Source organism: Rhinatrema bivittatum, chromosome 7 (assembly GCF_901001135.1).
Source record: "Rhinatrema bivittatum chromosome 7, aRhiBiv1.1, whole genome shotgun sequence".
In the NCBI taxonomy this organism is placed as follows: domain Eukaryota; kingdom Metazoa; phylum Chordata; class Amphibia; order Gymnophiona; family Rhinatrematidae; genus Rhinatrema; species Rhinatrema bivittatum.
Window position 1 is genome coordinate 30,827,065 of NC_042621.1, and position 27,499 is coordinate 30,854,563.

Consider the following 27,499-nt stretch of genomic DNA (forward strand, 5'->3'; position numbering starts at 1 on the left):
GAATATTTAAAGGAGCCATGACAGGAAATTGTCATGGCTCCTCCTGGGACTCCTCCCTCTGGTTCCTGTATTTAAGGCAAGGTCTAATGCTCAAACCTTGCCTTGGTATTGAGGCTCTGTGCTTGGTTCCTGTGTTCCGTGTTCCTGGATTTGCTCTTCGTCCCGCTTCTGCTTCTCCACTTCGTTGGATTGATTCTTTGGCTTCTGACCTTCGGACCGGCAGTGGTGATTTTCTGGTATTGACTTGGACTGGCTTTGGACTCTTCTTCTGTGTTGCTCCTGGACTGGCTTCGGACCACTCTCCTGTGGTGCCCCTGGATTGGCTTCGGACCACTCTCCCATCTGCTCCTGGACCAGATCTTGACCTCTCTCTGGACTTCGACCCTTGGACCGGCTTTGGACTCTCCTTCGACGTCTACTCCCGGACTGATTACGACCTGCTGGAGGCGCCAGCCGTCTGGAACCTACGACCTGCAGGAGTCGGCTGCATCCAGACTATCTTCAGTCTTCAGGGAGTCTCCTAAGTCCCAGCGGCTGTGTCCCTACGGGCTCCTCCTGGGGGGATCACGAGCTTCCAGGGTGAAGCCTTCATCTAACATCTACATCAGCAGGCCTTGCCATCCAACGGTAGAGGCCGAAGAGGGTAGACTTCCTTTTTGGTAGCGCTGACTCTACCTCGGAACAGGGGTCCACTTTCTGAATCATAACACCAGCTCCCGGTTAGTATAGCACAAAGGCCAAAAAAATAGCCTGCAGGGGAACTACCCCAATCAGTGCCTGCTCTATCAGGACCCACTGCTTGATACGGCGGTTACTACCCCAAACCAAATAAGCCGGATACTTCACTTTCAATGCATATCCAGCATAGTCCTCTGCTTCAACGGCAGGGGGAATGATGAAAAGATGATTTATATTTGGACAACAACCAACAAGGACTGAATTGCACAGGCTGGATAAACATGCATGGGAGTTATGACAGCGGTTACTACCCCTAACCAATTAGCTAGATACTTTACTTAGATGCAGCTCCAGCTCTGCTAACTACATTGATGGCGGGGATGGAAGGGAAATAGAACCAAAAAGTTACTTACAAGGGACAAGAGCAACAGATAAGTATGAAAAAAAAAAGTGTGAAAGCTTGCTGGGCAGACTGGATGGACCGTTTAGTCTTCTTCTGCCGTCATTTCTATGTTTCTATATGTTTCTATATGTTACTACTTTGGGGAATTTAATTCATGACCGTCAAGTATATACTTTAACTGAGAGGCCACATAATAGTGCAATAAGGATGGTAAGCCTAAACCTCCAGCCTTTCGCGATTGGTATAAAGTCTGTCTTACGACCTGGGGTGGGAGTTTACTCTTCACAAAGGCAAATATCTTACACTGGAGAGGTCGCAGGAGCCCCGCCGGAAGTAGGCAAGGGAGCGCCTGAAACAGATAGCTAATTTTTGGAAGCAAGGTCATTTTAATCGCAGCCATCCGACCAAACCAGGAAAGGTTTACACACTCCCAGTTATCTAACTCCCCCTTCAGGGAGTGAATCAAAGGGTCATAGTTCAAGCGCACAAGACGATCAGGCTCTAAACCCAAATTGATTCCAAGATAATGGATAGGACCCCATGTCCATTTATAAGGAAAAACCTGTTTGGCAGAGCGCAATAACTCAGGAGAGAAATTGGCCGGGAGAACCTCAGACTTGTCTGGATTAATACGGAGGCTGGAGAGCCGACCATAGCTCTCAATCAGGGACATTGCAGCTGGGATCGAAACCATAGGCTGAAGGAGAGATAAAATAACATCATCCGCATATAATGTGATCTTATATTGTTGCCCACCACAACTGACCCCTAGGATGTTCGCAGCCCTTCATATGGCTTCGGCCAGGGGCTCCAAGCTAAGAGCGAAAAGTAGGGGTGATAGGGGGCAACCCTGCCTAGTTCCTCTTCTGATTGGGAAATTGGCGGTGTAGCCATGATTAACTTTGAGGCAGGCTAGAGGTTCACGGTATAACTCCTGTACCCAGGTGGAGAAAATCCCCTACAAGCCTACCTTAGCCAAGACAGCAAACATAAAAGGCCAATAGACCCTGACAAAGGCCTTCTCTGCATCCAATGTCATAAATACCGCGGTGCTCCTCTTCGAGTTTGTGATATATATCTTAAATCCATTAGTTTCCGGATATTATCAGCGGTAGTCCAGCCTAGAATAAAACCAGCCTGATCTGCATGAACAAGCTGTCCAATCTTGCCCCGTAAACGAAATGCTAAGATCTTGGCCAGGATCTTCAGATCAATATTTATGAGGGAGATAGGTCTATAAGAGGCACAGCTTTCACAATCCTTCCCAGCCTTAGGAATTAAGGTGATCCCCGCTACATTACCAAAAGAAAGGAGTTTATCCCCCTCCCGAAGGCTATTGAACATGGCCACAAGGGGGATCCGCAGGATGGTACAATATTTTTTATAGAACAAGGGTGTGTATCCATCTAAACCTGGGGATTTTCCCACCTTCAGGTCCTTAAAGGCCCAATCTATTTCTAAAGGGGAGATCGGTTTACCCAGCGATACTTGTTCTGGGGTAGTGAGGCAGGGCAATGGTATGCTAGTCAAATAGGATACTATTTCAGCCTCTGCGGGTTCTGTGATCCGGCTTATATAACTCCTCATAATATTCCTGAAAGCGGTTCCGAATCACTTCTTGGTTCAGAAGGAGTTCGCTGGTGGCCGTCCGAATGCTATGAATAAGGGCCCTTAAACGCTTAGCCTGCAGCTGCCTGGCCAGCAATTTACTATGTTCGTCTCCAAATTCTTAATATTTTTGCTGCAAAATATCCAATGCATATGCTATAGAATCTGCATCCGAAGCTGCTATCGCCTCCCTTTTTTGGGTCAACCACCTGATGGGAATACCTCCTGGATTTCTTTTATGCCGCCCCTCAAGAGCTCGTCATTCCCATACCAGTGTCTCCCGATGAGCCTGACATTGTTTTTTATGATACGTGGCAAGGCTAATACAATGACCTCGGATGACGGCCTTCATGCCCTCCCATACCGCTACTGGGGTTTCCTCTGCCATAGTATTGGTGGAGAAATAGTTCTCTAGGGCCTCATTGATGTAGTCACTATAGAGTGGGTTCTTTAATAAAGAGTCATTGAGCCTCCAAAATTTGCAACCAGTATCACAGGGTTGCAAGGAAACAGACCACTGTAATGGACCTTGGTCAGACCATGTGATGGGCTCTATTATCCACTTTGGAAATACCACTAACCAAATCTTTAGTAACCAGAAAGTAATCAATTCTACTGTAAGTATTATGGGGGTGTGAATAAAAAGTATAATTTCTACTGTGTGGGTAGTGGAGCCTCCAAATGTCAACCAAATGAAGCGTATGGATGAGTAGGTGAAAAACCCTCCTAGCACTCCCCATTCCCCGAGAGGCCCGAGCTGACATATCTATAGCGGGTACAAGAGGGATATTAGAATCCACCGCTAGTACCTAATTTGCACTAGGGTAGGTGGCTAAACGATGGGAAACCTCCCTTAGTGTTTCTACCTGCATTGTTGTTCGACAGTATATGCTCACTAGTACCATTGGTACATTAGAGATTGTGAATAAGAACACGGCCCTGGGGATCCTGGAGCTGGACTAGCAAGTGTTGTCCAAAAAGAATGCCCACCCCACTGTAACGCTGGGATGCCATAGCCGGTGCATAGACCTGCAAGGGAAAACGCCAGGAAATAAGTAAACGCTCATCTCTATGGCGTAGATGAGTTTCTTGGATGAAGGCCAGCTGTGCAAAGAGCCGCGTGAGTTCTCTAAATAATTTCTGACGCTTGACCAGGGAATTTAACCCTTTGGCATTGATGGATATACAGTTAATGTCAACCATCTAAACACCTATTGTCTCTATTCTCCCAGCTGTCCCCCAAGAAGAGTATCCAAAGATGCTCACACTCCCCAATCTCTCCCAACTCCATACCCGACTGAGAAAACCTCCCTTGTGACTGATATCGCTCCCCTAGTATACCCCATACCCCTCCCCCATTTCCCCGTCCCTGTACCATCTCTTCTCCATGCACTGTGAACCTCTACCATGGGAAGATAGCTTCCTCGGCCTCCCCCACCATTCCTGCTAAGTTAATATTCATCAAACATTTAACATTGCAACTCAATAGAATACAAATGTAATAAAGAACTGACCCCCCTACCCCCCCAAATCGCACCAGTCCCAAATACGCAACAAGTGGTTTACAAAGAGTGTCCAGAATCTGTCGCCTCACGCAAACAATGGTCTCTCTTGCCATGATCCGGTGCTAACTCGGACAGGCCCGGGGGGGGGGGGGGGGGGTCCCAACCATACAATACAGACGATCAACACCAACTGGTGTTTATGTGAGACCAACAGCCACAGGATTGCGTTGCCCTCCAGGAACACCAACATCCCGGATCTCATGTTGGCCTCTCCTTGTCTACGTCCTCCACAGGATTCCTTGTATGGCGCCTTCCTCCTTTCCCCACCCGTTGCCACTGAGGCTGGCTCTGTGCAGGTATCTTTACTGACGGCTGATCCAGGGTAGAAACATCAATTCCTGTGGCCTGGAGGGATGGTATAGCCTCCTGCATATTTCACACCTGCGTCATAGTACCCTTGATATTGAAGGCTAATCCCCACGGGTAAACCCAACGATATCGAAGGTTTTCTTTGTGCAGGAGGGTGGTAAGCAGCTGAATTTCTCTCCAGCGTCATAGAGTAGCAGGCGCCAAATCAGTGAAAAGCTGCAATTCGTGCCCCTCCCAGCTAAAAGGGGATACCTGGAGGGCGCAGCAGATCAGGTCCTCCTTGACGAGGTAACTGTGGAGACAAGCTATTATGTCCTTAGGCACATTTCGGGGAGCATTACCCAGTGCCCGGTGAGCCCTCATTATCACAACCTCAGTCCAGCGCTTTGGCTCCCCGCTCTCCACGCCTGTTGCTAGCAACGCTGCACAAATCCAGTGGGTAACATCCATAGCGTTGGCATAGGCTGGTACCTCTGGGAGGCCCCGAATGCAGATGTTTGCTCGGCGGGACCGATTTTCCAAGTCCTCGAGTTTAAGTTGCGTTTCCTCGTACTTGTGCTGCAGGTCTCTGATATCTGTAGAAATCGCAGTGACTTTTAAAGCCTGCTCCTCCACGATGCTCTCTGCGTCTTCCAGGCGGCGACCAAGCTCCCTCATGTCCCCGCAAAGATTCTCTATGTTAACATTAACTTCATCTTTTAAGGACCTGATATCGTTCTTAAGGTCAGCAAACCAGTTGTCAAAATCCATTTTAGTAAGAGTGTGCATCGCCTGGGTTCCCTCCTGTTCAGGAGTTGGTGATTCAGGCCGCTCAGCCCCATTTTGCCCGACCGCTTCTGATCCCAGGGCGCAAAACGTCATAGGAAAATTTACCCAGATCTATTAACTTTTTGCAGCCAGTCATGTCAGGCTGCACTGTAATAAGCGGTTGCGTAGTGGCTTAGGGGGCTGCTCCAAGTGTACAATGTTGTAAAGCTTGAAAAACAACAGTGGGGGAAGCAGAGAGTCTGGGCTAGACGACCATGGCAAGCAGTGACAGCATGTCTAGATTATTTGAAAGAAGAATGGCACTTACCCTGTGCCGAGGTCATGGCAGAATTCTTTTTGTCACTGGTTAATTTAAGCGTAGTTTTAAAATTGCCCAGTGGGATTTTGCAGCAGAGAGAGGATGGTAACTCTCGGGGGGACCGCTGAGAGTGTCGCAGAACGGTAACAGCACTTCAGGGCCGCAGGGAACAGCTCACCTGGCATAAGAGTGTAGGGATTTTTATGTTCTTACTTTGTAATATATGTAGAGTTGCTTTTAAAATGCCCCCCTTTTAAAAGCGGCTCTCACTCTGTCCAGGGCAGGGGCAAAATTCCAAGGGCTTTCTCTTTTCTCGTGCCTATGTCCCCTGCTGCGATTTGCATGGTAAAAATGGCGGCCAGGGAAAAAGCAGAACTCAGGCTGGAATCTCCCATGGCTCCCCTGCAGGTCCGCGATCCCCACCCCCGGTGTTTTTATTTTATTATTATTATTTTTTTTATTATAGTTTTGCCGCTAGAGAAGTAACTCTCACCCGGGGCAGGGCCTGGACGAAGCTCCGATGTTTTAAATGTGTTTCTTCTGTTTCCCTTCACTCTGGCTTCCCCGCTGTAGTGTGCTTGGCCAAAATGACGGATAGGGAGAAAACAGAGCCCGGGCCGAAACTCCCCCTTGGCTCCCCCGCCACTCTACGATCCGCGTCCCCGGTTGACAATAATTTCTAAAGTCACCGACTCCTGCCTGATCCGCTGCTGTAGCAGGAGTCGTGCTTTGAAAGTTTTTTAAGTGTCGGGAATGCTAAGCTGGCAACGCGGGAGCCTCAGGCACACACAGCCGTCCCGATTCGCGGCAAACAGCACCCCCCGGCTGGAGGTACTTCTAAGGGATTTTCCTTTAGTAGTTCCATCTACCTTCTACCAGCTCAAGGGTCCACATACATAACAATTAACAAGCTCCTTAAAGTAAACTTAGCAAATGGGAGAGTAAAAAACAGGGGATTAACCTGACTGGGTGAATGCCTCTTGGCAGAGCAGGTAAAAGCCCATACCCCCCTGTTTGTTTAGTTACCACATGGCTACCTGGTTGTCTGAATCAAGACGACCTTGTTGGATAGTCAGTCCTGGAATGTGAATAGGGCATACCGTATCACCCGGAGGTCCAGGATATTGATCTGGTGTCCGCCTCGGCCTTGGTCCACAGTCCCTGTGTTTGAAGTCCGCTGACATGGGCTACCCAGCCTAGGCTGGAGGCATCCATGGTCAACGTTATTTGAGAATCTGGTGGTTGGAAGGGTAGTCCCTTGCATAGATTGGACTCCCTTGTCCACCAAGCCAGGGATTGTCAAAGCTGGCTGGTTATCTGGACGACCTCTGAGAGTTGTTGAGTGGCTTGAAACCACTGAGACCTCAGGGTCCACTGTGTTATTCTCATGGCAAGACGAGCCATTGGGGTGACGTGGACTGTAAATGCCATATATCCCAGCAAGGTGAGGAGCAGAGGCTGTCTGACGACATCGGCTTGAGCTGGCCATGTTGGAGAGCGTTATTGTGCATTCTCTGGGGAGGAATGCTCTGGCTATGGTGGTGTCTAGGTCTGCTCTGATGAAAGATAGCTGGTGGGACGGAGTGAGATGGGATTTCAGGTAATTTATCAGAAACCCCAACGACTGGAGCAGCTGTATGGTGAGATGGAGAGAGTGGAGTGCTCGTTCTCTGGATCGGCTTCTAAGGAGCCAATCGTCAAGAAAAGGGTAGACATTGTTGCGTTTGTGGCTGCTCTACGCTGTCACTCCACCCTTTCTACCTCTGTGGCGACTCCCTCCGGGTCTGATGGACGGCTTGCTGCCGCGGCGTCTCCATGCCGCCTCTCTCCAGCGTACCCGGGTCGACACTGTGGATCCGCCATGTTCCTGATGACGTAGGGCGCACGCTCCAATGTATGTACCAGCAAGGGCGCGAACCTCAGGGGTGTCCCCTGAGATGACATCATCCGCTTCCAGTATAAAAGGACTCATACTTTCGCTAACAGATTGAGTTAGCAAAGACAAGAATACGGACTCGCTACGAATTCGTCCAAGCTACTTTGCCTCCTCGGACTTACCAGGAGTACCCGCTCCTCGGGGGCCTCGCTCTCTTTTCTCTATTTCAGATTGTAGATAGGAATCGGTACTCGCTCCTCGAGGGCCCATGTTCCTGGACACTCTGAAGATTCTCTACTGCCTGGAAACTATCGCAGATACAGACATTTGTGAGTTACCATCGCTCTCTCAGAGCTTTCCCTGGAACCAGGTACTCGCTCCTCGAGGGCCTAACTCTTTCCAGCTACTGAGCCTCCTTAAGACCTTTTGTGAGATTTATCATCTAGTTCTGGCTATGAATACAGCATACCCTGTCTACTCACTATTTATAGTCTTTCTACAGCTCAGCAACTCTGGGAGCACAGTTCTAGTATCTGAGGGACTTCAGCCCTGCTGGGCACAACAGCTCACTACTGCCACCTCTGGTGGTTCTACTAACCTGTCTAATAAAAGAACTATCTGTGTCTGTCTCCATAACCAAGCCTAGCCGGTGGTCCCTCTCAGGATATCCTCCTGAGGGCACTGTCATCTGCCCAAGGATCCACCTATTTACATTCCTCTACAGCTGAGTGCCCTCTCTAACACTCCGTTGATACAGATTGCTAACTCTGCAGCCTATATTCTATCAGGCCGATACAGTAAAGTGCGGCCGTGGTTATCCAGTTTTCAACCAGCTTTGGATGCACGTTTTGGACACGTAAGGCATACCCGCGATTCAGTATCGGCTTTTACGCGTCCTTACCGCTTGCTGAAAAGGACGCGTATCCCTTTCCGCCCGCTGCAAGTATATGACATGTTAACGATCGGATTAGCTATTCCCTCCGATACAGTAACGTGCGCCCAAATTATCGCCCTGTTAACCAGCTTATTTACGGCATCTTTAACCTGAATATTTACCCCCTACCCTGTCACTGGCATTAGTGTGGTGTTCAGTCAGCTTCGTACCGGACAGTGCCATGGACAACATGTATATACTGGCTCTGGCGATATTTTTCATTCGGTTGAGAAGCAGAATGAGAAATGCTCGACTGAGAAATGCTTGAAATGCTCGGCAGATGGGAGAGGCGAACAGGGAGCCCAGCAGCAAGGGGAACCCATCTGACCGGAGAACCCAGCAGCAAGACCAGAGAAGGTATGTGTTCTGTTTCGGTTCAACTGTACCATCCATCTCTGTGCATCTCTGAAGCTCTGGACATGGACGCCTTTACGGACACATAGGCGTCCACTAGGCGTCCTGAGGCTCTGGGGTCCAGCAGAGACATGGACGCCCATACGGATGTCTCTGCGGAAGCCCTATACGGACACCCATACAGACGCCCTATACGGACGCCCCATACGGACGCCCATACGGAGCCTTCCTCCTGCGTCTAGAATGAGGCTGTAGAAGACGCTGAAATAAGAACGCATGCCTACGGAGCATAACAAGATTGTTAACTCCTCCCTCTACAGGAGCAGATCATAACAGATTGCCAACTCCCTAGCAGATCCATAACAAGTTTGCTAAACTCCTCCTTCAAAGGAGTATCCAGCAGCCAGTTTATAACAGATTGCTAACTCCCATCTGCTTGCTCCTCCCATCAGCATAGCAGATTATAACAGACATGGACACTTTCGCGTCTCAACTGTACCACCATGACTGCCAGACACTTTGTGAACACTCGGGTTGCTGAGGCAAGGCTGAATGGCAGTACTCTGTACTGAAAGTGTCTGTGTCTCACTACAAATGGCAGGTATTTGCGATAAGGAGGAAAGATTGCTATATGGGCGTAAGTGTCTTGAAGGTCTAGAAAGCAGAGCCAATCTCCTTGTTGTAGAAGCGGGAGCATGGTGTCCAAAGAAACCATTCTGAACTGCTCCTTGTGGAGGAATCTGTTTAACGCTCGGAAGTCCATGATAGGACACAGGCCACCGGTCTTTTCCGGGATTAGAAAGTACCGAGAGTAGAACCCTCTTCCCTACTGCATCTGGGGAACCGGTTCTATGGCTCTAGACTGCAGTAGGGTAGAGAGCTCTGCCTTGAGAAGTACTGTGTGGTCGCTGAGACACCACACCGGGATGGGCGGGGAGTCTGGGGGAAATTGAGATGATAACCGTGGGTTATGATAGACAGCACCCATCGGTCGCCATTTGTTGGCGAAGTGGCACAGGTGGCCTCCCACCAGTAAACTGGTTGGGGGGTACAAGGGAGGGTGACTGCTGCTCTCTAGATAGGAGTCAAAATCCCGCTGCAAGTCCAGCCTGGGGGGCTGGCAGCGTTCTAGGAGTTCTGTGCTGAGGTTGGCCCCTATGAGTTGGCCAGACTGTCTGAGCATGGGATGCAGGAGGGTAGTACCTCCGTGGCCTGTAAATTTGTTTCCTGGTGTCCCTTCGGAGGCCCCTTCAGGCTGCAGTAGGGGCATCCGAGGTGGCAATGGACAGTTAGCGCAAGGTTTCATGATGATCTTTGAGCTGTGCCACTGCTTCTTGGACCTTACCCTCAAACAAATTGTCTCCTGTGCAGGGCAGATCAGCCAATTTTGTTGCGGGAGCACTAGGGAGTAGTTCCCAATTCCGGGGAGATTGGTGTGCCCTTGGACCACGGCGTGACTGCATGTCCAAGCCTGTCCACCCATGCTTGGACATGTCTTGCCGAGGCAGGCAAGACATGTCCAAGCATGGGCGGACAGGCTTACTACTGGAGCTCTGACCTCTGCCAAACCAGAACACACCAGGAGAGACCCAGCAATGCAATGCTGATCTCTGGGGTAGCCCTCTGGCCACTCGATAGCCCTTTCGGACCTGCTACTTGGGAACAGCAGATGATACAGGAGGGACAGAGGTTGAGGGCAGGCAATGGTATTGGAACAAGACAGGAACTCAGAGATTTGGACAAGTCTTGAAGACTTGAACAAGACGAGGATAATTGGAACTTGGATGAGATGAAGACACTTGGAGACTTAGGCTGGCACTGCCCCTCAGGGCGCCCTACATAGCCCCTTGTGGGCTGGTCATGGACCACCCTGTCCCACTGCACGCCCTACACAACCTGAAGAGGCTGGTCATGGATCATGCGGAGAGCAGGACATGCGCAGGAAGAAGGAGGAATCCGGGCAGCGCTCGAAGAAGGATCCAGCCGGAAGAGGACTCCAGCCACTGGAAACGGACACCGGATTGATACAGATTTACTCCCAGGAAGGTCAACTGGAGGTGAGGTCCAGCAGGGGAAGCAAGGCTTGAAACCAGAGCTAGGAACTAGCAGCTACATCAGGATCAGGACTGGAACACAGGACATCAGAATCAAGACTCAGAACTTGGAACATTAAAAGCAAGGGGCTTCTCGTCTTGTGCTGCAGACGAGAGGGACATCAGGATTAAGACTTGGAACTTGGATACATCAGGATCAGGACTGGAACATAGAACAATGGATACCTCTGGACACCAGGACATCAGGGCATCTGGACATCTAGGACCTCTGGACACCAGGGACCTCTGGGGATGAGGACATTAGGGACTTCTAGAACACGAAGCATGGAACATCAGGTACTTCTGGACCGGGGACATCAGGACTAGGAGCATCCGGAGACTGGAGCGTCTGAAGACAGGAACATCTTAAAGACAGGACAGACGAGGACGCAGGAACCGACGATCAGGAACCACAGATGAAGACAAGGGAATTCTCACAAAGAACGGAGTGCCTTGAAGAAGCAAGGAAGGATCATGGAGGTCTCCTAGATTGATGAGTTGGAACAGAGAATCCAGGAGCTGACTAGCTCCTTGCAAAGGCAAAGACAGACTGACAGAAGGCCCTCTTTATAGGGCTGAAGAGGAAATGCCTCAGGAACATCATCAGGTGGAGCCAGGAAGGACTGCCCACCATGGGCCCTTTAAATGAGGAAGAGAGGCGCAGCCATGTGCCTAGGAAGGAGGCAGGGCCTTGGAGAGCGGCATCCATGCCACAAAGGTAGAAGCAGGCCCAGACGTCAGCGGCTCCCTGCCGCGAGAAGAGGAGTTCTGCGGCGGCCTCCGGGCCACAGAAGAGGACATCAGTGGTGGCCTCCTGGCTACAGAGAGATGGCGGAGTTGGCAGTGGCCTCCAGGCCACATAGAAGGCCTGGTCAGCGGCAGCTCCCAGGCCGCATGGAAGGAGCACCGGAGGCAGCCTCCAGGCCACGAAGATGGCAGCGATGGCGGCCTCCAGGCCGCACAGGAGAGATGGCTCTAGGCCACACAGGAGAGGTGGCTCTAGGCTATGGAGAGTGAGGCAGTCAGTGGCAGCAGCAGTGGCAGCAGCAGTGGCAGCAGCCTTCAGGCCGCGGAGGAAGAACAGTGGCAGCCTCCAAGCTGCGAGGAGAGTGGCTGGTTCGGCGGAGGTCTTCAGATCACAAAGAGCGGACAGCGACAGCAGCGGCGGCCTCTGGGACCCACTACAAGGTGAGAGGCTGCTTCTGGGCCTATTCCCAGGCCCTCTTTGGAGGTGGCTTGGACGAGGCCGATACCGCTTCGGTGTCGGCACCAGACGGCGATTCACATCAGTGCCGATGGCAATGTTTCCCTCGGTGCTCAGCCCGGTCCTTCTCCAGCGCCGAGGACGATGATGCAGAGGTTTTGGAATGGATCGACATCAGTGATGGTCACCCGCTCCTTCTGGTGGGGTGTCGATGGAGAGGGGTCCAAATAAGATGGGCCCCCTCGACTCGGTGCTCCTTTACCTGGGATCGATGGAGACGAGCGCTTGGAGCCAAACAAATGCTCCATCTTCTCCAGTCAGGCACGCTGGCCTTTTTGGGTCATCTGTGCGCAACTTGGACGTTGTGGGAAGACCCGAGACATAATATACAAACCTCGTGTAGGTCCGTTATGGACATAGTCCTTGGACACTCGGGGCACTTGCGGAAACTGGTCACCATACTGAAAAATATGGGCAGCGCGCGGTCGGTGGCCATCGGGCATCAAGAAGTACACTGTCAGGAACCGAACGCAATAACTTACCGACGACGGAGGAGTTCAGTGCCCGATGGGGGACCCCAGTGACGGGGAAATAATGAAGAAAAACTTTGAATATTCCATGAGGAAAAGTGTGAAAGAAATCTCTCAGAGCTCCTATACCCGCGAGGCAACTGCTGCGCGGAAAAAAAGAGACTGAAGGGGGACTCTGTGTGACCACAGGGTTAGTGGCATGCTGGGCATGCTCAGTGTGCCAGTCAAAGTTCTAGAAACTTTGACAAAAGTGTTTCCTGACAGGGCTCCATCTGATGATGTCACCCATCTGTGAGGACTACCATCCTGCTTGTCCTGAGAGAATGTCATTGTTGAATCAGTGATGACTAATGTCTACTCTGATGGTCTGGCGCTGACAATTCTGCTGTGTTTCCTCGACACTGATAATTCAGTGCCATGTCTCTTTGGAACTGAGAAGTCTTGGCGCCAATGGCTTCTCGGTGTCTTTTGGCACTGGTGTTACCCATTTATTTACCGTACGTTGAATTCGATCTTAGATATTTTTTTCAATGAGTTTGGTTGTTCATATCGAAGACTCAGTTCTCTATAAGCTAGTGTCCATGGGGATATTTGTCCACAGAGACCACAGTTAATTGTATCATGGCCCAGCCTAAGGCATTTAAGCCTAAAAATGTAAATCCAAAATGGACATCTTATGCCTACATTTCTTAAACAGGCTCTTCCCTTTCCTCTCAGAAGGATTTTTCAAGGGTTTTTCAAGGGTTTGTCAAGCTTGACATGGTGATGCTGAGAATTTCTCCAACCGTTCACTAAGCAGACGAAAAAAGACTGAGGCAGAACCACGTATAGGGATGCTAGCACGGAAAGGCTCGCGCTACTTCTAATTAGAATCTCTGCACTGATCTTATAGCACTTTGTAATGAATTAAATTTCGTAATGATACTCACTTTTAGTATGAGTACTACTGAAGGTAGATTTTTCAGGTATATCTGTATTTTGATTGTTGTTTATTTTTGGAGTACTAGCAAATACTTTCTTCCTAGGAGTCAAAAGAATACCTAAAAGACAATGTAAATACAAAGGGGCTGAATTAGTATACGTTTGAAACTTGTGAGTAGCACCAATCAAGGTTTCAATTGTAACTAGTGAGTTACTAGTTGTACATCTTTCATAAGCATTGATAATTCAATTACCTGAAAGTAATATATCAAAAATAAAATTAAATCTTTCATTCACTCATCTCATGCTTAGATTGGTAAGAAATGTTGGCTCTGAGTTTTAAGGCTTTAATTAGGAAGTTTAAGAAACATAGAAACATAGCAGCAGAAAAAGACCGTCTGGTCCATCCAGTCTGCCCCTCCATTCAATTAATTTAGCATTATAATTCTCATCACTTCCTTAGAGATCCCCTGTTTTTATCCCATGCTTTCTTGAATTCAGATTCAAGTGTCTCCACCACTTACACTGGGAGGCTGTTCCACACATCTACCATCCTCTCTGTAAAGAAATATTTCCTAAGATTACTCCTGAGTCTATCCGCTTTCAACCTCATCGCATGGCCCCTTGTTCTAGAGCCTCCTTTCCATTGAAAAAAGCCTCACCTCCTGTGCATGGAAACCTTTTGAGATATTTTGCAAGAGATAAGACAACAAGAAACTTACAAAATGTCTATACATTAAAGCACTGTAAAAACATGCAAATAATGTAAGTAATGGTTTTATGCGCTTAAATGGGCTTTTAAAAATTGCTACAATATATGCTATTTTTATGTGTGTAACTCCTTTGAAAATCACCTCCATAGTATACTTACTTTCAAGATTTTGCTGTGAATCAACTTTATTTTTGAAAAGTGCCTCACAATTCATTCCTCCTTTTCTAATAGGTGTCACCTGTATATCTGTAATATTACAAAAGCAAATATTTGATAGATTTATTGCTATAAATGTATTACATTTAATAAGTAGTATTCTTACAGAATAACTTGGTATTAACATTTTCATTAAAAATCTCTTTAGTTGAAGTATGGAATAAGTATCAGAATGCTTGATGAAAGTAATTTAATAACATTCTTGCTGTTCTCAGACAGTTGGCCCTATTTGTTTAAATCAAATATCTACCGAAGAAAGAAGCAGTAAGTAATGAAGCATGCAAACCAAGAAGATTCTCTATTTCTAGATTTTCATTTTATTACATTGTAATCTCAATCTTCTTGTTTGGATGATAGTGGTTGGAGATACTGCAGAACCTAAGGATGGGAGACAGCTGTCTTCCTGTACACACACAATACCAATTTATGATCAATTGTTACTGTATTCATAAGAATGATTCAAAACCACTCTTTGGTTATTGCTTTACAGTATATATTAAATCTAAATAATATATAAAGTTATTACATTTTTTGTAGTAAGTTGTAGAGTCATGACTATTACAGATCACTGATTTCCTTATTTCCCTTTTATATATTTCTTCGATTTCCAAAATGATTTTATGGCGATCGCATTGGTATGGACAAGACTGCAAGATCTTGCTAAAGTTCCTGCTATTCAGAGATGCCCCTAGTCCTATACATCCTAAAAAGAAAACACATTTATATAGCGCATAATTTGGTTTAAATTTGTTTGAAAGTAAAATATTGTTCCCTTTAAAGTACTTAAAATTTTCCAGTTTTATGAACTTGGTCATACAAATGTTTCTGCATATTTACTTCCTGGAATCCTTCCTTGTTGCTTATAGTTTCCAAGAATCTTTAATATATTTTAAAAAAGGAAACCTTTTCTGAGATTATGACGCAAAAACAAATTTATGATATCCTTTTACTGAAAAACATTGTACACAAGGCAGACTGGTGTTTTCACATCCATTGTTCTCTAACTGCATTTGCCAGTTTCTATTTAGTTTTAATAATATCGCTGATGCGTAGAATGCTAAGAAAAACATTAAAGGCCAGATTTTAAAACCCAGCGAACATAAAAATCACCACTTACACACGTGGTTGGGCCCTGTGCATTTTCAAAAAGGCACAGCCACACACGTAAGTGGCAATACAACCACATGTGCCGGGCCCTAGAAAAGGGGAGGGGTGGGGTGGAGGCTGGGATAGCGGCCATTAGCTGCTGTCCCAGGGAAGCACGCGCCAGCAGTTGGCCTGTGCGCATAACCTCTTCTGCCCCTGAGAAGCAGTAAGTAAGAAAATAAAAATAAATGTTGAAAGGTGTGTTAGGTTTAGGGAATGGAGAAGGGGAAGGAAGGTTAGGCAGGTTCCCTCCCAGGCCGCTCCTTAATTGGAGCAGACTGGAACTGGGGAAGGCCCCATTGGGGTAGATTTTACAAATCTACGCGCGCACGTACTTTTGTTTGCGCACCAGGCGTGAACAAAAGTACACGGGATTTTTATAAGATACGGCGTAGCCGCGTGTATCTTATAAAATCCGGGGTCAGCGTGCGCAAGGGGGTGCACATTTATGCACCTTGCACGCGCCGAGGCTTGCGCGCGCTGCCCGTTCCCTCCTAATTTAAGGAAATCGGAGCGGCCTCGGAGGGAACCTTCCATTCACCCCCCCGCACCTTCCCCTCCCTTCCCTTCCCTTCCCCTACCTAACCCACTCCCCTGGCCCTATCTAAACCACCTCCCTACCTTTATCTTAAAATTTACTACTGCCTCCGGGCAGTAGTAACTTACGCATGACAGGCCCCGACACAGGCCGTTGTGTCGGGGCACGGCCACGCCCCCGGACCGCCCACACGCCCCCAATCGAAAACCGCGCCCCCTGGCCACGCCCCCACCCGCCCCTTTTTGCAAGCCCCCGGACTTACGCGCGTCCTGGGGCTTGCGCGCGCCGCCGAGCCTATGCAAAATAGGCTCGGCGCGCGCAGGGGGGGATTTAAAAGGGTTACGCGCGTACCTTATGCGCGTAACCCTTTTAAAATCCAGCCCATTGTGTCACCGTGCGAAATTTGCAAAAATTCACACACCCCCATGCGCATCGCCCGCACATGCACACGGCCAACGGATTTTATAACATGCGCACACCGGCATACGCATGTTATAAAATCGGTGCATCCATGTGCGCGCACTGGGAACCACACGCACATGGACGCGCACATGTTTTAAAATCTACCCCTTAGTGGACCTTATATAAAAGGTTACAATGGTGAAAATATAAAAACAAATGAAAAAAACCCCATTTTTTGCTCATACTCTTGTTTTATGTATTTATCGGTACTTTATATTCATTATCTTTGCACCAATATTAAAAAAGAAAAAAGGACACACATTTTAAATTTGAAAATTTAAAATGTGCACCTGCTTTTTCGGTGAATACTTTTTCTGACTAAAACTACAAAGGTTTGAATGTGCACCTGCTTTTTCGGTGAATACTTTTTCTGACTAAAACTACAAAGGTTTGAAAATACTATATTATGCATGTAGTTTTCTTCCTTGGCCTAACCCCACCTTGTAAACATTTCCCCTACAATGCAGGTAAAATGTTCATGGGTTGTAGAACTACATGAATAATTTTAGACACATATAAGCTTGGCAGTTTTCACCCATGCTTTTTACCTATAGAAATCTCTTTGAAAATTACCCTCAAAATATATATTTATCTAGAATCAAGATAACAAGTAGTAAAGCAGGTAAAACATTTCTACAACATTTGCTTGACATGCACACACCTTTATAAGTATAAAACACAATTAAATAGGGAACTTGTAAGTAAGTAAACAAATAATTTTCAGACAAAATACAGTTTACCTGAGCATCTTGAATCTGGTATTGTAACAGAAGTAGAAGTGGCAAGAATGGCATTGATCTCCTTATCAATTATGTCTGAACACAATGTAAAGGGATCTGCTTTAAAAAAAAAAAAAAGGAAAATTAGTTTCTTACCTGATAATTTTCGTTCCTGTAGTACCAAGGATCAGTCCAGGACACCTGGGTTGTGACCCCGCACCAGTAGATGGAGACAGACTAAAACTTGTGGGCGGAGCTACATATGCTCCTGTGCCAGTCACAGCCCCTCAGTCATACGTAATGTCAAAGTAGACAAAAAAAAAAAAAATAGAACAACCAAACTAAATAACTAACCTTAACAGGGAGCCATTCAAGGACCCCCAACCGGAACAGAACCCCAAAACGAGGGAACGAAGCAATAACCGGAACAGTTAACAAAGAAATGAGCGGACTCTCCGTTTCTTCAAAACAGTACGGGCGGGATCCTGGACTGATCCTTGGTACTACAGGAACGAAAATTATCAGGTAAGAAACTAATTTTCCTTTCCCTGTACGTACCAGGATCAGTCCAGGACACCTGGGATGTACCAGAGCTAAATTACCGAGGGTGGGAAGCAGAGAGTCCCGCTCGGAGTACCCTCTCTCCAAAACCCCCAGAATCCGCAGCCTGAACATCCAACCGATAGTGTCTGATGAAGGTATGTAAGGACTTCCAGGTAGCTGCCCTACAAATCTCTTGAGGCGAAACCTGAGAAGATTTCGCCCAAGACGCAGCATGAGCTCTTGTCGAATGAGCCCTGAGACCTTTCGGGATAGGTTTCCCTCGTAACACGTACGCTGAGCTAATGGCCTCTTTAAGCCACCGTGCGATTGTCGTCCTGGAAGCCGGGCCACCTTTCTTTGGACCCGAGAATAGGACAAAGAGATGATCGGACACCCGGAAAGGGTTAGTGACTTCTAGATAACGGAGGAGGACCCTCCGCACATCCAACTTCCGCAATTCTTTCCATTGCGGGTCCGAGTATTCAGCACTTGCGAAAGCAGGAAGCTCAATAGACTGGTTCAAATGAAACGGTGACACCACTTTTGGCAAAAAAGACGGAACCGTCCGCAGGGAAACTCCCGCATCTGAAATCCGCAAGAATGGCTCCCGACAAGACAAAGCCTGTAATTCCGAGACTCTCCGAGCCGAGGTAATCGCAACCAGGAAAACGGTCTTTAAAGTAAGATCCTTAAGAGTAGACCGTTTTAAGGGTTCGAACGGAGCCGCAGACAAAGAATAAAGGACCCAATTAAGATTCCAGGAGGAACATGGATGATGTAGTGGTGGGCGAAGATGCTTAGCCGCCCGAAGAAAACGAGAGACATCGGGATGCAGGGCCAGAGAGGAACCGCAAACCTTACCCCGCAAACAACCAATCGCTGCCACCTGTACACGAAGGGTACTACATGAAAGCCCTTTGGCTAGGCCGGCCTGAAGAAAAGCCAAAATATCAGAGACGGAAGCGGAAATGGGATCTAGCCCTCGGCTGACACACCACTCCTCAAAAACTACCCAGACACATACATAAGCCAAGGACGTAGACTGCTTTCTTGACCGCAGTAACGTGGCTACCACCGCATCTGAATAGCCTTTTTTCTTTAGACGTTGCCTCTCAAAAGCCATGCCGCGAGACAGAAGTGATCCGCATCCTCCAAACAAACGGGGCCCTGACGAAGGAGCCCCGGAAACCCCTGTAGCCGAAGGGGAGTATCCACCGACAGCTGAACGAGATCCGCAAACCAAGGGCGCTGTGGCCACTCCGGTGCTACCATGATCACGTTGGACGGGTGCAACTCTATGCGCCTTAAGATCTTGCCTATCATTGGCCACGGAGGGAATACGTACAGCAACACATTGGTTGGCCAAGGAAGAACCAACGCATCGACGCCCTCGGCTCCTCGCTCTCGACGTCGACTGTAAAACCGAGGAGCCTTCGCGTTGTGCCACGTGGCCATCAGGTCCATGTGGGGCAGCCCCCACCGATCGCAAATGAGACGAAAGGCATCTTCCGTCAGCTCCCATTCCCCGGGGTCGAGGTGGTGTCGACTGAGGAAGTCCGCCTGAACATTGTCGACCCCGGCAATGTGAGACGCTGCTATGGAGTTGAGATGGCGCTCTGCCCAGCTCATCAGAAGCTTTGCCTCTTCCGCCACAAGTGGACTTCTTGTCCCCCCTTGGCGATTGATGTATGATACTGTTGTTGCATTGTCCGACAACACACGGACCGCCTTCCCTTGGACCAACGGGAGGAAGGCTTGCAGAGCCAGGCGCACCGCTCTGGTTTCCAGACGGTTGATGGACCACTGCGACTGGATGGAGGACCACCGGCCCTGTACCGACTTGTCTAGGCAGACCGCTCCCCAACCGGAGAGACTGGCATCCGTCGTCACCACTGTCCAGTCGGGGACCAACAGAGACACTCCGCAAGAGAGATGGCCCGGATCGAGCCACCAGTGAAGACTCTCCCGCGCCTGAGTCGTGAGTGGAAGTGGTAGGTGGAACTCCTCTGACACCGGCTTCCATCGGGAGAGCAACGCAAATTGTAATGGTCGTAGATGAGCAAAAGCCCATGGAACCAACGCCAGTGTGGACGCCATAGATCCCAGAACCGTCAGATAATCGCAAACCAGCAGCAGCTGAAGACTTAATAATCGACGCATTTGACACTGAAGCTTGCGTGCACGATCCGTGGACAGAAATACCTTGCCCTGCTTCGTGTCGAATAGAGCTCCCAGGTATTCCAAGGACTGGGTAGGAACAAGCTGACTCTTGTTGAGATTGACAACCCAACCTAAGGTCTGCAACAACTGGAGGACTCTGGCTACCGCCTGACGGCAACAGGTCTCTGACTTGGCCCGAATCAGCCAATCGTCCAAGTAGGGGTGCACCAGGAACCCCTCTCGTCGAAGGTGAGCCGCCACCACTACCATCACCTTTGTAAATGTTCGCGGAGCCGTGGCGAGGCCAAAGGGAAGAGCCCGAAATTGGTAGTGTCTGCCCAAGATGCAAAATCTGAGAAATCTCTGGAAAGACGGCTGAATTCCGACGTGGAGGTACGCCTCCGTGAGGTCTAAGGAGGCCATGAATTCGCCTGGACGAACCGAGGCAATCACTGACCGAATCGTTTCCATCTTGAAGTGTGGAATACGCAGACATTTGTTTACTCCTTTGAGATCCAAAATTGGTCGGGACGTGCCGTCCTTCTTCGGCACGATGAAGTAAATGGAATAACGACCTGCGCCTTGCTGATTGGGAGGGACGGGGACGATTGCTCCTAAATCTTCCAGGCGCCGGAGGGTGCTTAGCACTGCCGTCGTCTTTTTTGGGCACTTGCAGGGCAACATCAGGAACTTGTCTGCTGGAGTCCGTGCAAAATCTAACACGTAACCGTGTCTTATGACGTTGAGGACCCACTGATCGGACGTTATTTTGGCCCATTCCTCGAAAAACAAGGTCAGCCTCGCCCCTACGTTTGGAACGGAGGCCCGTGGCTGCCTTAAGGAATGGACCCGCCGTATCTCATTGAGAGGCTTTGGGCCCCGTGCTGGACGGGGTGCCTCCCTGTCTGCCGTAACGTTTCCCCCGAAAGGACTGTGGCCATGAAGAAGCCCGGGAAGAAGTCGAGCGATAAGACTGACCCGAGGACCTCTGTGGACGAGATTTCTTGTTGCCTCGGAACCGGGATCTGGCCAAATAAGAGGACCGGGCTCTGGACCTGTCTTCTGGGAGTTTAAAAGCCCTGTTCTCTCCAAGAGAAAGCATCAGATCATCCAACTCTTTACCGAATAATAACTTTCCCTTGAAGGGCAGGGCTCCAAGGTCAGCCTTGGAGGATCCATCCGCCGCCCAATTGCGAAGCCAAAGTAAGCGGCGCGCCGAGACAGCAGAAACCATGGATCTAGCGGAAGTACGTAGTAGATCATAAAGAGCATCCGCACCATAAGCAATGGCAGCCTCTAGGCGATCCGCCTGCGTGGCCTCTTCAGGGGAAAGACCTGCATTCGCCTGTAGAACTTGGGCCCAGCGCAAACTAGCCCGCATGGCATAGTTGCTACAGATAGCAGCTCGGACTCCCAATGCTGAGACCTCGAAGATCTTCTTGAGCTGCACCTCCAGCTTCCTGTCCTGTATGTCTCTAAGGGCCGTGGCCCCAGTGACCGGAATCGTGGAACGTTTCGTTACCGCTGACACCGCAGAATCCACCTTTGGAAGCCGAAGAAGTTCCAGTGCGTCCTCCGGCAGGGGGTAGAGCTTATCCATAGCTTTGGTTACCTTCAGTCCCAGCTCAGGAGTGTCCCACTCCCGAAACAAAATGTCCGACGCCGAGAAATGGAATGGAAAGGCTACCGCTGGACCAGTGAGTCCCAGCAGGACTGGGTCCATAGTTGCTCCGGGGCGAGAGACTGTCGGTGGGGCTTCAACCCCTAACTCGTTGAGAATTGCCGGGATAAGCGGGGACAGCTCGTCCCTTCGGAAAAGGCGTACCACCTTCGGGTCGTCCCCATCACCGGCTTGCGAAGGTTTGCCCGGCCCCGTCTGGGCAGAACTGTCCCCCGTCGCGCCATCGGCCCCCCTCAGGGGCTCGTCGGGCGGATCCACCTCATCTTGTGAGGTGGAGTCGGTATCTGTATCCTGCGGGACACCTCTTGGTGTCCGTTTTCTTGTCGCAGGGTCATCCCGGGATTTTTTCTTCCGTGGAGTATCCCTTTTGGTGTGGCCATGCAGCTCCTTGCGCCTGCGGCCCTTGTATTTTAAAACTTTGCGCAGCAGGAGGGCAAAATCCGCCGAAAACGAAGACTCCGAATCTGAGGTGACCGAATCATCGCCATCCTCATCCGAGGACTCAGCCCCCCCGGTGGAAGCCACCCCCGAAGGCCGTTGTTGAGGCGACAACGCGGGAGGCATGGCAGAATCCCCTGCAGATTCCTGCCTGACTTCATGAACTGAAGCCAAGATGGCCGCCGCTCCCACAGTGAGCGGGAAGGAGTCAGCTGGCGTGACAGAAGCGGCGGGAGTGCGCGACGGCGACCGCACCGACCGGGAACGGACCCCCTTGCCTGTTCTAGACGGTCCCTCCCCGCCCGGAACGCAGGCGGAACAAATCCCCTCACGCGAGAGCCGCGCGCGCGCCGAGCCGCAAGCGCGGCAAATTGTACCCCGAGGCATCCTCACAGTCGCGCGAGAAACATGAAGGAAATAAAAATAAAAATAAAATTCAAAACGCCGAAAAAACTCCCCTCCCCTCGCCGAACCGAGGACCTTTCCCCCCCAGCGAAGAAGAAAACGGAGAGCCGGCACAAAACAAAAGAAAAATAAAATACACTTTTTTTTTTTTTTAAAATCAAACCTGCCGCTGTCCAGGGTCCTGGGGCTCCTGCTCCTGTTGGGGGTGAGTGAACCGGGCTCCCCGGTGTCACCCCCGACGCTGCTGCGTCCAGGGGGTGACATCCAGGGGGGGATGGTCCTCTCAGAACCTTCCCACCCCCCTGGGAGGCAGGACGGACAGCTTCTTTTAAACTATTCTAACCAAAATTAGAATCAAAAATTTACCTTAGAAACAAACTGAGCTTAAAATTACTAAAATAACTAAAATAACCCTGACTAAACTAAATATCAGTCCTCAGGGCACCCAGAGGTTGTGACTACACCTGCACCACCTACTGGAGACAGAGTAAGACTGAGGGGCTGTGACTGGCACAGGAGCATATGTAGCTCCGCCCACAAGTTTTAGTCTGTCTCCATCTACTGGTGCGGGGTCACAACCCAGGTGTCCTGGACTGATCCTGGTACGTACAGGGAAAAAAAGAACACACACACAATCATTGTAAAAAAAATTGTGCTTTTTAGGGCAAGAAGACAGCTTCGCTAGCACTACAAATTTAAAAGCATTCTGAGTTGCCTGATGGACTTGTATATTTTAAGAACATTTTTCAGCATACCCAACACACGAGACTGTATTTTTAGTTACTGGCAACTCTATTTTCTTAGTGCTCTGAAAACAAAGATTTGAATTCTTATGAGGGTGATGGTCTGTCTTCATGAAAATGCTGCTGCATTTATAAAGCTAGCATCTGTACAGGCCAAAGCGCTCCAAACATCACATTCTTGCTCCCACCCCCCTCCCTGCCCAAATTGGCCTCTGCAGCTCCTTCATCGCCACAAGTTGTGGCCCCTTAACTCACCCACTCCCTATTTCTCCTAATAGGTTCCTGCTCATTCACCCTCTTCTTTCTTCCCTTAATCTGCTGCTACTTCATGTGTCCTCCCTTCTCCCTTCTCCCCATCACATATCCCCTTCCATAGATCACTGTACTTTTAAACACACTTCTCTCCCCCACATCCCATATCTCCAGTCTTTCACCCCCTATTGATCCTTCTCCCTTTTTTGCCAAAGCCACTGGGACTCCAGCTCTTTTCCTTTCCTCCACTTCCTCCTACCACAAATTACAATTCCTGCACCCCACAACTCCCTGCCTTCGCCCCCCACACTCAGGTTGCAGCTTGTCCACTTTTGAAACTTAATATGCAACCAGTGTGATAAGCAGATTTTTAAATTATTTTTATACACAACTTTTCTTGCCTTATGTTATGTGACATGTGTGTCTGTGTTTTGACAAAGCAGGAACCTAGAATTGTGCATGAATCATCTTGTTTCAAATAAAAGATTTTCTAACAGATTCTGGCCTCTTCTGTTTTGTGCACCTCTCCACACCCCTCCCCCCTTTTTTCCTTTCATCAGTCCCAAAATTATTGATAGTTCACATTGGCAATTAATTTTAAGCAACTTCAGAATTCAGCTCTTTTAAATTCCATATTGTATAGTAATTTTGTCAGAATGCTTTGCTTTTTGTGAAAACATTGTCATGGCACGTGTCATTTACAAGAAATTAGGAAATTCAAGGTATGTCACCTTTGCCTTTTCTTATGACTATACAACGAAACAGAAAAAGTTTTCTCTCCATTAATTATAGCACGCCAAAATCTGAAAATCCCGTATCAAGTATCAAATAGATGTCAAGTAATTATTTATACAAAGTGTGAGAATGTGTGATTTCAAATGATTAAAAGTATACAAAACAACTTTTCTAAGTTAAGAAATTATCTTTCTATTCCCCGTGGTCTCTTCTTCTGGGCTACTTGCTGGCTAGTCCTTCAAGAACTGTGATTTTTATCCACAGATTCCCTTTCCAGTATCCACTAGGTGAATCTGGTATAACTCTTACCATTTAGATGAGGGCTCAATGCAGTTCTCTCTAAGGCTGCTTGAGACAGCTACTTAGGGCTCATTATTAGAGAGATTGCTTTAGAACAGTAATCACTTTTCACAAGCACTGATTGGCTTGAAAAGAACGAGTCTAAACATTAACAGCCCGATTTTAAAAGGGCCACGCGCGTAAATAACGAGGGTTACAAGCCGAAGTGCCGGGCCTCTCCAAAGGGGTGGGCCGGGATAGTGCCATTCGACACTGTCCCAGGAAGTGCGCACTGGCAGCTGGCTGATGCGCGTAACTTATTTCTGCTCATCAAAGCAGGCAAGTTACAGAACCAAAAAAAATAGGGTAGTTAAATAGGGGGTTAGGGTCGGGTGGAGAGGGGAAAGGGGAAAGGGGAGGAAGGTTAGGCAGAGGGTTAGGGAACTAGAAAAAAGGTCGATCGCATCGCCGCACGTAATTTGAACATCCCCCCCCCCCCCCCCCATGCGCGCATAGATATTAAAATCCGGCGCGCACGTGTGCGGGGACAACTGGTTTTATAACATGACTTGTACAGACGTTTCAGTACTAGTTACAATGGTCTCAAAGAAATGCATACTGTATATTTGTTATTTATACCTGTCAATGCATTTTGCTTCATGTTTCTTCTAACAGGAGCAGGATATTTAAACATCTGTTCACTGGAAAACATATCAAACCCACATTTACAAAAATTAAAAACAAAATTGAATGCATATTTTAAGTTTATTTGAACTTACCCTTTGTTTATTAAGGAAGCAGTAATCAAACTGTCCACATATCAGCAAACCTTTTTTTTTACCTGCAGGCTTTACTTAACTAATCAAAGCAAAAATTACATGGGTAGTTTTGCTTTGATTATTGTTTTGCAAAAAGTACCCGCATACATTTGCATCTGCTCTTTGTTTGAGTACTTTTTAAAGGTGATTGTATATGGGTAATTTTGAGTATTCAAAACCACTCCTGTAAACATCTTCTTCAAACAAGCCTCAACCTCTGGAACACCTTCAAAACCTATATGAGTAAAAGTAGACGTGTTGCTGACATATGTGGATAACTTTACCCATATATAGGGTGGGCAATAATCAAAAAGCTCATTTACATGGGTTGATGATTTTATTTCCCCCCTTAGTTTAATCTTTCAGTTCAAGACAGAAAACTGTATTAAAAAAACCCAAGAAAACAAAAAAACAAATGTTTTACCGCAGTGGTCCCCAACCCTGTAGTACATGCCAATTTTCTCTCATGCATATTGATTGTGGATATCCTGAAAACCCGACTGGCTGGTGGGCCCCCAGGACAAGGTTGGGGACCACTGTGTTACCAGATACAGGGAAGAGTAGGTAAAGAAGAAGAATAACAGGTAATTTTCAAAAGGTTTTACATGTGTAAATGGGCTTTTGAAAATTGCTACGAAACATAGAAACATAAAAATGATGACAGAAAAGGACCAAATGATCCACTCAGTCTGCCCAGCAAGCTTATCTGCTGCACTGTACAGGTTACTCCTTGTGCTTATCAGTTTATTTTATTTATTTATTTAACATTTTTCTATACCGAACTTCATGACAAGCTTCATATCAGGCCGGTTTACATAGAACTAAGGGATTAACTAAGAAACATAACCATATAACAGGAAGGCCGAGGGGCAGTTACAAATAACAGGGGGAAAGAACTTGGGGGCTAGAGTAGCCTGGAAATAAAAGGATAGAAAAAAACTAGAGGCTGAGAAAGTATGTCTATGCTGTGGTTGAACCGGGCATTTTAGCCGAATGGTTGAGACTGAACGAGAGTGTTGTTGAAGTCTTAGCACTTAAGGGTAGGCTTGGAGGAAGAGCCAAGTCTTGAGTTTTTTTCGGAAGGTTTGCAGGCAGGGTTCCAGTCTTAGATCAGTCGGCAGGTTGTTCCAGATGGTGGGGCCAGCTGAGGAGAATGCCCGTTCTTTGGTGGAGGTTAGACGAGTGGATTTAGTTGGGGGGACTTGAAGGGTTCCTTTGTGTGCTTCTCTGATGGGTCTTGCAGATGTGTATAGTTTGCAGATGTGTATAGTTTCCCAGACCGCAAAAGTCAGGGTCCTTGGATGCTGTTTGAATCCAATTTCTGTTAACCCTTGCTGTAGAAGCAGAGAGCAATGATGGAGCTACATCAAAAGTATCAGGCTTATGGCCCGATTTTTAATGGCCCGTGCGTGTAAAACACAGGGGTTATGTGCGCGGCCAGGCCTTGCACGTGCTGCGCCCATTTTAAAAGGGCAGAGGGAGATCACGTGATGTGGTGAGCGAGGTGGGTTGCTTCCTGCTGAGCTCCGGGCTGCGCGGCTCCTCTCCCGCCAAATATCGAGATTTCTTTTATTCGTAGTACCATCAAACTTTGCAAGGCACCGTTGCATATGTCTATTACCAACTTTATGCAGAAATCGCCGTCCGCAATGCTGGCAAAAATCACTAGGAAGGAAGAGAAGAAAGTGCGTGGTCAGGATGGGAAGATGGCGGCGCACGGGTCAGACGGCCTCACCGGAGGAAGCCCTACTCAGAGCCTGACGCTGCACCCTACTACGGAAGAAATTAAAGAGGCGGTAGTAAAAGACCTGGATGACAAATTAAGCGGTATTTCAGCCCAAATATCTTCCGTACAAGCTGCCTCGAGGACTATACCCCCCGATTGGACGTGGTGGAAAACAGAACAGTGGCCCTGGAAGATGGCGTGGAGGCCCTGCAAACTAAAGTTAGTACATTGGAAAAAACATTGCTAGAGCAAGCAGATAAGTTAGACGATTTGGAAAATAGGAGCAGGAGATCAAATATAAGATTTCTGGGGATTCCGGAAACAGTAGAAGATGCTTCGCTCCGGGAAACTTTGCTTACATGGTTGAACGATAACTTAAACCTGA

The 27,499-nt window shown here is 48.2% G+C and overlaps 1 protein-coding gene across 1 annotated transcript in view; it reads right to left on the reverse strand.

The window, feature by feature from the left end:
* TERB1 (telomere repeat binding bouquet formation protein 1) overlaps nt 1–27,499 on the reverse strand; it is a 643,822-nt gene that overhangs the window by 141,854 nt on the left and 474,469 nt on the right. Inside the window, exons 16-20 of the mRNA XM_029608198.1 lie at nt 25,210–25,271; nt 17,356–17,454; nt 14,996–15,172; nt 14,413–14,499; nt 13,550–13,660 (exon numbers count right to left, since the gene is read on the reverse strand). Of these exons, the coding sequence (XP_029464058.1) occupies nt 13,550–13,660; nt 14,413–14,499; nt 14,996–15,172; nt 17,356–17,454; nt 25,210–25,271 (536 nt within the window). The remainder of the gene's footprint in view (nt 1–13,549; nt 13,661–14,412; nt 14,500–14,995; nt 15,173–17,355; nt 17,455–25,209; nt 25,272–27,499) is intronic.